We start from the raw sequence: 13,464 nt of genomic DNA, 5'->3' as shown, positions 1-13,464 counted from the left end.
AAGTGCTCATTACTTAGGAAATTATAAGAGTTTTAGGGGCTCTGTGCCAGGAACCAGGGGTAGTGACCTATATATATTTTTCTGTTATCTCACAGTATATACAATCAGGGATAGGAAGTATGAGTGTGTGTGTGTGTGTGTGTGTGTGTGTGTTGTGTGTAAGCTGCAATTCTAGATAGGGTGATCAAGGAAGACCTCACTAACTAGGTGACATATAAGTGAAGAACTAGAGGAAGTGAAAGAGTGAGCCACAAGGATATTCAAGAGAAAAGAACTCGGCACAGTCATCCACAGTGCACTGGCCCTGAAGTGGCAATGTGCCTGTCTTACTACAAAGAGACGAGCAATGTGGCCAGGATGAGGCAAACAAGAAAAAAAGGATCAGGTAGGTCAAAAGTTCAAGATGGGCTCAAGATGGGAGGAGGCAGGTGAACACATTATATAGGTCATTTGCAAGGACTTTGACTTTTATTCTGAGGGAGATGAGAAGCTATGGAGTACCCTGAGCAGAGATGTGACTTAATCTGACTTAGCTTTTAACAAGGTCACTCTGGTTCCTGGGTGAGAATATACTGCAGGGATTCAAGGGTAAATGATAGGAGACCATTTGGGAACCTTAGAAAGGCAATTACATCAGCACAAAATTTATATGACTAATTTTAGAGAATAAATCAATTTATGTTCCTTACATATCTATAACATTTTGTTCCCATTTATCTCATCCCCTGTTTTTTTCTGGGAACCGTTCTTTAACACTTTTATCAGCTATAATACCTTATGTAGGCCTTGGTTTCAGCACTTAAATAATGCATTATTATGATTTAAATGCCCATTTATGAACTAGATTGTAAGGTACTGTCTCATTCTTCTATATCTCCAATATAGTGCCAAGTTCACAGTGGGTATCTGATAAACATTTATTGAACAGATTGTGAAAAAATGATGATAATAGTGAATAATGCATGAATAGAAGTGTGTTGTATGTTTTCAATCTCAAAATTTTGGAGTACAATAAATGCCTCCAGATTTAGCTCTGATAAATCTTCCTGGAATTTACTGTATTGAGAATAAATCCAGGATCAAAGTTCTGGAAACAGTGCTGAGATTGGATCGCTGATCTTTTTTCATTTTTATGGCAACAGAGCTTCAAGCAACCCCCCTCCTGAGATGAAATGTGACTTGTTAATATTAGGACTAAACGGAAGAGCATCCACCTACATCTACAATGTTTGGAATCCATTGTAATCCCTTCTTTTATTTAGTGTGGGTAGGTCAGTAAGAGGATTTATGGACACCACATTAATGTTTGCAAAGACTTTTTTTAGTCCAAAGACATCAGCAGGTGTTTTATATAAAGAACACTTGGAATTTGGACCAGTTAATTTGAACACTATCACTAATTAGCCATGTGACTTTGAGCAAGCCCTTCAACTACTTAGAATCTATTTCCTCACCTGTAAAAGTGGTTGTTTGTTAGTGCCGTGGTCGGCAAACTGCGGCTCGCAAGCCACATGCGGCTCTTTGGCCCCTTGAGTGTGGCTCTTCCTAAGCCTTAGGAGTACCCTAATTAAGTTAATAACAGTGTACCGACCTATATAGTTTAAGTTTAAAAAATTTGGCTCTCAAAAGAAATTTCAATAGTTGTACTGTTGATATTTGGCTCTGTTGACTAATGAGTTTGCCGACCACTGGTGTAGGGGATCACTGAGTTCATTTCTATGTCTGAAATTCTATAGGTCTTCAAATGTCTAGAAACCAGTTTAAGAAATTATCATCTTAAAAGTTTCATGTGTTGGTTTTATTTTTTCAGGGGCTTCTTCTTCTGACTCAGAAGGGGACCCTAACAAGGAAGAGATGAATCGGTAATTCTAATTTTGCTTAAGTCTTGCCTAGATTAATTTTAATATTCCCAGTATTTTACTGTTATTTAATTATTGCTTTTAATTAAGTTATTTAAATATAGGCTTTCTTGTTTAAAGCAGTTAAAAGAGGGAAATATACAGGAGGAATAAACATACTCTTTCCACATAGGAGGTTTTCCAATAACCATGCAACCCATCTGCATCAGTAACTTTGCTAGTGGGTTTTTTAAAAGTTCCCTTTAGAGTTAAAAATGGGCTCTCCTAAATTTTCTCAGTAAATGTGCAATTATTTGTGCAAAATAAAAAGGCCATTTCCAGCACATTAGTGAAAAGTAATTGTGAATTCAAGCTTCCCAATCTTTTTTAAAATATATTTTTATTGATTTCAGAGAGAAAGGGAGAGGGAGAGATAGAAATATCAATGATGAGAATCACTGATTGTCTGCCTCTTGCACACCCCCTACTGGGGATGGAGCCCACAACCTGGGCATATGCCCTGACCAGAAATTGAACTGTGACCTCCTGGTTCATAGGTCAGTACTCAACCACTGACCCACACTGGCCAGGCAAGCTTCCTACTATTTTAAAAATGAGATATCACCAATGAAGTATCATCATACCTATATATAAAGAGTGAAAAACACATCCAGTGATTCAAAAAACTTTATGTTTTCTGACTAAATAACAATACTTACAAGAACACAAAACCTGGTGATCCTAAATTATTTATGCGAATGATCTGGGCAAGTGACTTTTTTGCTGAACAATTGTTATGAGTACTGAACAAAGTTACATCTATCTATTCATTACTTTCCACAACCATTGACTAAGCACCTACTCTACACCAGACCCTTCATTAGATGCAATGGGTACTAAGAAAAATCAGATACTTCCTGCTTATAGTCTAGTAGGAATGTAATATATAGCAATGAAATATATAGCAAATATAGCAAAAGGTATAATAGCAAGCATATAGACAGTAAGAGTAATAAAGTGTAATAAACGGTGATATAATTATGTACAAGGTGTAAAAGACTTGGCACAAAGGGCTCTATTGGTTGAGGAGGGAAAGAGAGATCAGGAAGGGAGACACAAAATTGGTGACCTTCAGCTCAGGCCTAAAAGAACAGTAGGTAGACACCCCCAAATAAGAAAGGAAAGGGCGTTTCAGGCAGAGGAGGCTGTGGAGAGAAGCCCTGGGAACTGGCAACAGACAGAGAGCCATTCCTTGAGACTACCTGAAACAAGTGGCAGTATTTGGAAGACTGGTTAAAGAGCTGTTAACTGTGTTTGCGCATTCTGTCCCCGCCACCCCCCCCCCCTTACAGGTGGTAATTATTCCTTAAGGGCAGAGATCATGTCTTATTCTTCAAAATCCTTTGTGTGCCTACCTTGAAATGATAACTTGCCTTTAGCTTTTGTGCAGATATGAAAATTCATAGCCAGAGTAAATGATTTCTCCCTTTAATTCTCTTCCTTATTCTCATGGCTTCAGTTCAGTTCCTCCTTTGTTCCTGTCTCTTTATGCCAGTCACTGCCTTATAGGTGTTTCAACCTTTTTCTCTTTTATAGTTTTCAAATACCACCAGTTACTCTCTAAAAGATCATTCTGATCCTGTTATTTTTCTGACATAAAAAAATTATCTATGGGAAAATAAAACACAAAACAAACAATAACATTTTTAAAAAATCTTAGCATGGCATACAAAGCCTTATTCAGTAGAGTATCAACCAGCCTTTCCTACCCTCTCCTCCTCCACTCCCCAACCTCAAGCTCTCTAGACTGTTGCCCTCTCACTCAAACAATGTATGTTTCATTTCACCTCTTTCTTCAAGCTGTTCACTTTGTTAGGAATGCCCTATCTCCTCTGCCTGGCCTTCAAAACCTAGTCAAGTTCTATAATAAACTTCTCCTCTATCGCACATTTATCACTCCCTCCTCAGGGCTCTCATGACGCAGTTACAAGCCTAATGAGTGTGAATTTTGATATACATACTTAATAAGTAAGAAATAACTCATTTGTTTATTTTCTTTCCATCTACTTGTAATAGTTAGGGTTTGGCTTCAGTTATGTGTAATAAAGACTCAAAATAATAACTTAAATAAGACGTTTATTTCTCATTTATATAAAAATATGGATTTAGCTAGTAAAACAGCTCCACCTTCCCCTGCGTTCCAATCTACTTCCAGCTTTCTGTTTCATCTCATTCCATGGTGTAGCCTCATCTTCTTAGTCTAAAATTGGAAGAAATAGGGTATGTTCTGTCCCCTTTTAAAGGTCATTTCTCTTAAATCACAGACATCACTGTCCCTCCTATCCCATGACCAGAAAGTAGTCATGTGGCCACACCTACCTTCAATGAAGTTTGGGAAATACAGTGTTTATCTGGAGTAGCCATGTAAAGAAATCAGGGGTTCTATTACTATAGAAGAAAAAGATGGATGCTTCAGGGACACTGATAGCCTCTGTATGACCACATAATTCTGCTTCTGAGACCCCAACTTGCCTGGTTAGGAAAATATTTAATCACCTATTATTGGATGTCCCCTTCCTCCTCCATGACTGTGGAAAGCTCCTTGGGATATCTATGTATTTAATATTTGATGTTAAACACTGCTCTATACATCTTACATGAATTATCTTATTGATAACCCTCACAAAAACTCTATGAGGTAAAAATTATTATTTCCCCATTTTAGAGATGAGGAAGCTGAGACAGACAGAGATAACATCTAAACAAAAGGGAAGCCCATTCTGTCATCGGTCATCTACCCCCTCTCCCCTCCCCCAGGTTATTAGGGAGAGGTCCATGTTCCAGACCTCAAAGCCCCTTCAAGTCCAGTCCTTTGTTGCTTTCTGATATGCTTGGGTGCTGATATCTTTAGCAAGAGTGGGACTCTTTAATCATAAGGGTTACATCCCCTCTGGACTCTGGTTCTCCCTCTTATCAGGTTCTCTGGCAAGATCCACAAAACTAAAATAATCTCCCCTCTGTAGCCTCTTCGAGAATATTTCTTCGCTCTGTTGCTCTTCAAATAATCCCTTTAATTTGTATAACTTGAAGAGCTCATTGACTCAGGCTGTTTCTGCTTTCTGCCATGCCCAAATCCCAGAAGCAAAGATTTACAAAGCCTGGCCTTTTACTTGAAATGGATAGGGGAGGGAAAATACAGAGGGCAAAACAAATCTCAAAAAATTATCTTCTGCACATGCTCCACCATAGCACTCGTCTGGATTCTCAGTTGTGAATATGCACAAGTCCCCAGCTTGACTGGGAGCAGCTAACACAAGGACAGGAATGATATCTTGTCATCTTCCTGTTTACACGTAATTAAAGTGTGTAGCAAAGAAGCCCTCAGTAATGGCTTGTGGAATATTGTTGACCAAAGACTTGTATTATGTCTAACTATAAGCAGGGATAAGTTACTAACTTTGCTGAAATAATTTTCACAAGCAATGATAAGTCTGTTTTTATAAAAGTTTTAATCATTTCTCAGAATCCAGAAGCCAAAAGAGGTGTCACCCCCTCCCACTACTTCTGCAGCCATTCCTTCAGCAGTACCCCAAGCCCAGCATGTGGTGGCCCGGCCGAGTGTATCAACCATCCAACAGGTACAAAAGTCTAAGGGAAACACAAGTGCCATAGTCTGTGACAGGCAGGCACTGTGACCATGACCATCTTGTATGGCATGATCATGTTCTCTGTTGCACCTTCATAATGACCTTGGGCAATTCATTTCCATGATCATGATAATCTGTACTTTTAATGTAGGATATCAGTGGTTCCTGTTGCTTTGGAAACATACTCTCTAGCTCATGGGCAATTTCATAGAAACCCTTTATAAATTAGTCCCTAATATTCCAGCTTTATTGGCATTAGAGTATTGATTACACACAATGGCCCAGAACATTCAGAATTCTACTTTCTATGGGAGCAACCATGAAATTATTTTTTTAATACATTAAATACTCTCATCCTTCAAGATGGTGGTGATGATGATGATAATGATGATACTTATACATGCTTAATGTGAAAACATTGGAAAAATAGAGAAGTATTCTAAGTAAAAGCTTTAGTTAAGGTTCTACTCCCCTGTCCCCACTCCTCAGAGGTACCTTCCTTTAATAGTTTCTAGCAGATAGTTTCATACATTTTCTAGGCATATATATGAAAATATATGTATGCATATACTTCTAAAATATAAAATCATACTATTCTAAATATATTTGTAACATGTTATTGATCTATTTATTGACTTAAAACCATTTAAAAATTTAAACAATTGCTTATCTAAGCCAGTGAGTAATGCACAGGGGTCTCATTTTAGTTCTAATCCAGTAGTTTTTCAAATTATGATCTGTGGAGGCTCAGAAATTCTATGGAAGCTCTTCAGGGACTCAGGGTTAATTACACATGTGAGGCAGTCACCATGATCTAGAAAGAAAAGCAATCAGTTCAGTATAAAATTTGAAGTCTGTAATTCATAGATTTAGAAAATGTCAGTCTTTTGGTTTTAGATTAATTTCACACACCAAATTCTGTAAATGTGTTCTATCTATCTATCTATCTGATAATGCTAGCGACAATAAATCTATTGTTCATTCCCTTCTAACAGTGTCAGAGCCCTACTAACTATTTGCAAGGATTGGATGGAAAACCTATCATTGCAGCTCCGGTGTTTACAAAGGTAATCAAAATATTATTTCTTTCTGTCATGACTTTAAATATACTGTAATACCCAAACAAAGTTGTAGGATCCAATATTTACTGATTTTATCTCAGGACTTTGGTCTGTTATAAGTACAGTATAGGATTTGGGATTTTCAGTATTTGTTACCATGTCATTCAAGTCTCATATTTCTAATAACAGTTTGTGTAATGAAAGATATGTCTTCTCCACTCACCACATTGATCTCTGTGGCATCCTATTGCTGTTAAACACAATAGCCACACCTAGGGGTCACGTGATAAGTTTCTAGCCACTTATATGCCAAAGGTTTCCTTGGAAGGGCTTTCAAAAGAATTGAACTGCACCAAAAGAGTGTCATTGGCACTCAAGAGATGGAGTAGATGTTCTTAGGAGATTCAATATAAAACCTCACTCTAAGATAAAGAGTCCTATTTTTCTATTGCCTGGTATCAACTATTGTGGTGGCATTAATTCTGAGTCTCATAATCTTTGTATTAGAACTGGAATTTTTACTTAAGCACTTTCATTTACAAATGAAAAAAAAAAATAAGGGAGGGCCAGAGAGATTAAGCAATTTATCCAAAGTCACAGAATTAGTTAGTGTCAGATTTAGGACTAGAAACATGTTCTTCCAATTCTCACTCAATTGTTTTTTCCCTTAGATAGCATTGACTTTGTTTATATGTTTTATAAGGCAATAAGTTCAAAGGTAAAAAATTGAGTGACATTGGATTTTTATTTGGTATTATGAAGCCTACATGGATGGAATCTATGCCTGGATTTATAATTTATTGTTTTTATCAATGCTAACTTAGGCCCAAAGAGATTTTGTCCTCTCGGAAGTATGCTTTAGTTTGGAGAAATGGTTCTCAGTCAGGGTTAATTTCACCCACCCACCGCCCCCCACCCCCCGCCCCAGTGGACATTTGGCAATGTCTGGAGACATTTTTAGTTGTCGCATTTGGGACATTGTGCTGCTGGCATCCAGAGATGCTGCTGACCATCCTGCAGTGGATAGAAAGACAGCCTCCCACAACAAAGACATACCCAGACCAAACTGCCAGTAGTCCTGGGACTGAGACATCATGATTTAGAGCAAAATGGCAAAAACTGTGTCTTTTCCAATGAGTACTGACCTTAAAGAAAGAGCTAAATCCACAACTTCCACAGACATCACTTTCAGGGAGATGCCACCATATCAGCTCATCCAAGATGGCTTTCCAAAATCAACCGAAGTCTAGACTGAGACATGCTTATCCACATCCATATCAGTTGAGTCAACATTCATATGGGAAACAAGATGCCTCTTGATTTTTCAGATTCACTTCTTGTAACCTGCTTTTGATGTTTCAGCATTCCTATTTTCAAAGACGTGACGTAGGAAAGCAACATGCTGTGACTTGGCAAATACGAGACTTTGATGACGAGTTATAAATGGACCTGTGTGTGTGTGTGTGTGTGTGTGTGTGTGTGTATGATATATAGCTAATAGAGCTATCTGTAATCGTCTCTTATTTCATGGCTAAGTCACTTAGCCTTAAAACATAGCTCAAGTGCCCCAGAAATCAGGACACGTTGTCACACCCTAGAGACAGTGCTGACTCTTCAAAAGCAACTAAATCACAGAATAATATGTACCTGGTCCCAACTGAAATCTCCTTCTCTTTTCCTTACTACCAAGTGCCCAGCCAGAGAACAGAGAGGTGTCCTTATCTCCTTTTAAATCTTCCTAGGTGCTCTGTCTTCCCTGCATCTGTCATCTGGTGCAGACCCCTGGTACAACATTCAGCACAATAAGAAAACTATTTACTTTTCTGTCCCTCCCAAGCACTTTGAAGCCTATCTCTAATACCTACATAGGAGTCCATAAAGGTAATAATAGGTCCAAAGTCATTTTTATTATTCCAAAAAGTACAGAAGGACTTCAACACTTATTCTTTACATTTCATTTTCATGGGCCGGTTTGAGTAACAGGTTTAGCTGCCTTTGTGTGGTGACTCTGATGAACTTCTAATTAGATGCTCTGTTTGGCTGACACATATATGCCTTTGATAAATTAAAATGGGAAAATGAGTAATCATTACTGTATGTTGTTTGTTAGATAAATCTCCAAAAACATTAGATCCACGGTGGGAAAACAGCCCTTAATACAAAGACCCAAACTCTGATGAGGCTTTCTCAGCCCTCGGATGTATGCTTTTGCCTCCATAAATGGACCAGGATTGTTCAGACGTAGGGCACAGGGATAGGCTGTGACTCAGATTCCAGAGGGGCTTATCAGCGGCAGCGTGCTTACGTTAGTTTCCATCAGTACAGGCAGGATTGAGGTCATAGTCCCTGCCAGTGTCATTAGAAAATGTCTGAGTCAGAGCCACTGGCGATGGTAATCACGTGGCATGAGCCCTGATAACTGATCATTTTGCATGTGTTTATTTGGGTTATTCCTGCTCTATGCACTTCATTAGGAACTTCTGGCATTTCAACCCCCATGACTCACTTTCTATACTGCCCAACAAAGCATTTCTTTGCCAATACAGTAATGGCAAGAAGCCAACTTTTTAAAAAGCACCAGAGAGCAGAGTTTCATTTAACTCCTTGTGCCTTCTTTGGTGATAGGGAAGTACTGGTTTTATCTTCTTTTTAAAGAAGGTTAAAATGAAAAGGAGGGCTGCCCAACAAAACAGTGGCAGAGTTTGAGAGAAGGCAGGGGTTCTCCGTGTTAGTTCATTGCTCTGATTATAGGTGATACCTACCTATGTTTTGAAATATTTTATGGCGACAGACTATCCTTCATTCTCTCTGCAGTAACAAAAAACACGTCCACTCTATTTATGGGGAGAAACCGTGCTCACACTTCTTGAGTGTGAAGGGAGGTAGACGATCAGATTAGAATCTTACTCCTATCGCTGCTCCCTCTCCAACAGCAGCTGCTTGGCGGACTTTCAAGGCTGCAGCAGCCCTGGCTCCAGCTGCTTCAGCAGTCATTTGAAAAGTGAAGGGGGCAGGGGAAGTGGGAATTTGAAGAAGAGTGCTTCATTATATAATGTCAGAGGCAGGAAACCCTGAAATAACTGGACTGGTGACAGGATCCAGATTTCTGAAGATTACACAGGCCCCTCTCCCCAACCTGACATTCCAGAGGCTTTTCTGACTCAGCTGTTACAGGGCACCTCTGACAAGCAAGAGGCAAAAGAGTCTTCAGTCAAACAGTTCTTTATCAGTCAAAACCGCTCCGATCCAATTCCAGCCTAAAGCAATGAAAATATTCATTTGCACCATCTTCCAAGGTGCAAAATATCAGCTGGATTAAAAAGGGAAGAAAGTGACAATGTGACCCTTGTAGTTGACATCTTGTAACCCATAAGGAAGACACCCTTTCTCAAGATGTCCCTGCATTGTATTTATAGGACGGTGTCCCTTCAACTCACGTTTACAGCACATGGCACAGTGCTCGGAACAAAGCAGGCACATAGTAATGTTTCTTCTGTGGCGAATAACTTCCATTTCAGCTGAGAAGGAACCATTGCTTTCATCGCTTTGTGGCATCTGAGTGTCTTTAGGAGAAATAAAGGGGAAAAAATCCAATATCAGATGGCCATGGAAGACATGCTTCTCAAGTCTCTGGGTGTAGTCAAGTTACCCTGTAAAGAATGTCTTCCCAGATGATCAGTATGGTGATGACACTTTGGATACCTTTCACCTCAAGAAGTTAAAGACATCGGTTATAGTGGCTTTAGTCCAATCCATAATTCCTAGTTAAGACTAACTTAACCTTTGCTAGGAGGGGAGTGTTTCATTCGCCTCATTCGTCATCAGTGAAATCTGGATGATTATGATCATGTCTGTACACAGTGAACACACTGTGCCGTTAGTAACAGCCCAAGGCCTACTACTTACTGTGTTGAACGTGGCACCATCTGCACTATGTTCAAATGGTGCAACTGTTTCGGACCCTGACGTGCAGTGATGTGTGCCAGTACCTTCCCATGAGACTTTTGTAGAAAACCAGTTTTCAGCAGTAACAGCTATCACTGTCCTTCAAACTATGACTTCCAGTCATTTTCTCTAAGTGGTTTGTAAGATGACCCTTGGCACTTCCTTTACTGAGTATTGATGACATGTCACACTGGAATGAGCTTCCATCTTATATCACAGACATTTAGTGGGCATGTTCCATACACTGTAGTATCTCAGGATCTTGGCAGGACTCTGATATAGAACACAGGACTTGGTTGTCAATGTCTAGTGAATAATAACAATAATGTTGGTCTCAGTTGTAAACAACATATTCTCTCAAGGAGGTCCTTTTGCTAACAGGGCTTTGGTGTAACCTCTGCAGATTGAGAAGTGGCTTATATATCGGAACTGAACTGGAAGCTCTGTCAAAACATGTAGATTGACCTCATTCTGCTTATATCTATTTTTTAAATGTGCCATATTTTATTTATTTAATCTCTTCTGCCATCACCACCGTTTTTGTTGTTGTTTTTCTAATTTGTTTGCCTCAAGAAGGAATGAAACTCCATTATATATGAATCCCAGGGAGATGTCTGACTGCCATTAAAGTATTCAATAGGCCCCAAAGCTTCTGTTTAAATACAAAATTTGCTCAAATGTCAGGGTGGAGGGCGCATTCACCAGCTTGCCAGGAGCACTCAATAATAGTTGATGTTCCCTGCTTGCTTAGAGCATTCCATTCTTGTCACCAGAGGATGTTGTTTAGGGTAGACAAGGAATAACAAGATTTTTAATCGAATAGTTTTTTATTAATTCAGAAACCACTCTATGCAAATCCCATCCTGAATTATTTTAGCGAACAAATTTGAAAACGCAAAGAACAAAGCACTAACTTTGAACTACATCGCCCCCTGGCTGTCCCAATATTAACTTACACACCCCTATGAGAGAAAAGTTTCCTACTGCAGCTGAAGCCAGGTGGTTATTCTCACCCCTGTATTCCTTAAACAAATGCCATAAATATGATATGGCCATGCACAACATATCGTAAATTATTCAGACAAGAGCTGTAAACAATCACAAAATATTTATAAGAGTGAATGACAAAAGCAAAAAAGAAATAAACAAACAAAGACTAGCCATCCTGCTGTAGCTGGTTTGGCTCAGTGGATAGAATGTTGGCCGGCCTGACGACTGAAGGGTCCCAGGTTTGATTCGGGTCAAGGGCACATGCCCAGGTTGAGGGCTCAATCCCAGTAGGAGGCATGCAGGAGGCAGCCGATCAATGATTCTCTCTCATCATTGATATTTCTATCTCTCTCTTCCTCTCCCTTCCTCTCTGAAATCAATAAAAATATATTTTTTAAAAAAATAGCTATCCCCTTCTCTGAAGCAAGAGCCAATATTTCCTAGTTGCAGATGCAAAAATTGTAATAATAGAAAGGCTTGCAGCATTTGTTCCTAAAAAGAGCTTGTGGAGGAAGTTAATCATAACCTTTCTATGTTTATAATCCTCGGGCCAAAATTAAAAAGAAAAATAGGCTCACACACACGCCAAAGAAACATTTCGTAATTAAATGAAACACCTACTACATAAGTGAATGTGTGACTTTAAATTCACAAATCTTGATGAGTGGAAGACTAGATGTGAAAGGAAAATGTGAGTTCCATTCTCCCATAGAGTCTATTATGGAATATACTGATATTTTACAGTTCAAAGTGGTTTTTATAAACCTTTTTTTATGGAAGAGTGGAAAAACATTTAATGACACCTTCACAAAATTACAAGATATTTACCATGACCTAAGACTACACATATGACTATTATTTCATAGAGATTGCCAGAGTTTTATATCCCTGCATAGATACTGAAGCTAGACTGTAAAGAACACATAAAGAAAACAAAATAGCAAAACAAAAGTCAATTTCCAGGACAACAGAATGTAAATAAAGCAAAGCCAGGAAAACAGTTAGTTAATTTGACTGGACCACAGAGATGTTACACCTTGTGGACAGTGATATTCTTCTGTGGAAAAAATACATTACTCTTATGCCGAGTACACCTAGTAAATACTCACTGCAGATTTTTTAAATTGTTATTATTTCTGAAAACTAAACTCCACTTGGGTATTTAAGAACAGAAGTACTTTACCAAAAACTCGGTATTTTTGGAACCCTTCAAAATGTTTTGTCTAATATTTAATAAACTTGTCTGGCCTTGCAACAGAGAGGAAAAGAAAGAAGAGAGTGCACCTTTATTCAAAAATAAACTAAATTGGAGCTGCTGCAGATGTAGAAGACTTGGTGAAAATCCAAATATAGCATCTTTTCTAAAAATTCAGCACTGGAACTAGATTTCAAAAAATGTACACTTTTTAGTTCTAATAATGTTCTTCTCATTATAGATGTTACAAAATTTATCAGCCTCGGAGGGTCAGCTGGTCGTCTTTGAATGCAGAGTGAAAGGAGCTCCATCTCCTAAAGTTGAGTGGTACAGAGAAGGGACCTTGATAGAAGATTCCCCAGATTTTAGAATCTTACAGAAAAGTAAGTTGTTGCTTCAAAATTATTTTTCTGATAATTAATTTTTATAAATGTATTGTAGGCATTTATTTTTATAATTTTTCACAATTAATTTAAATATAGTAAAAATATTCTAAAAATCACTTGTAATCATAATCCCTCAATCTAAATCTAATTATTAGTATTTTGGTGTATAGTCTCCAACATTTTTCCCACGAATATATTTTTTATAAATCTTCATTGTTGAAAGTATTACATATGTCCCTCCCCCCGCCGCATTGCCCTCTCCAACCCCCCTCTGCCCCAAGCCTTCACCACCCTATTGTCTGTGTCTACCCATGAATATTTTTTAATAAAACTAAATCATATTCTTTTTTTATGGTGTCAGATAGGTACTAGACTTATTGGGGTGAGTACTTTGTAGTTATA

The 13,464-nt window shown here is 38.4% G+C and overlaps 1 protein-coding gene across 1 annotated transcript in view; it reads left to right on the top strand.

Moving 5' to 3' along the window:
- The window catches only part of MYPN (myopalladin), a 77,738-nt gene that overhangs the window by 26,980 nt on the left and 37,294 nt on the right, over window positions 1-13,464 (top strand). Inside the window, exons 4-7 of the mRNA XM_081105048.1 lie at window positions 1,811-1,862; window positions 5,362-5,476; window positions 6,481-6,552; window positions 12,918-13,059. Coding sequence (XP_080961174.1) covers window positions 1,811-1,862; window positions 5,362-5,476; window positions 6,481-6,552; window positions 12,918-13,059 — 381 coding nt within the window. The remainder of the gene's footprint in view (window positions 1-1,810; window positions 1,863-5,361; window positions 5,477-6,480; window positions 6,553-12,917; window positions 13,060-13,464) is intronic.

Source organism: Myotis nattereri (assembly GCF_964212035.1).
Source record: "Myotis nattereri genome assembly, chromosome: 13".
NCBI lineage: Eukaryota > Metazoa > Chordata > Mammalia > Chiroptera > Vespertilionidae > Myotis > Myotis nattereri.
Note: the sequence above shows the minus strand (reverse complement) of the source record. Positions and strands in the feature narration are given on the sequence as shown.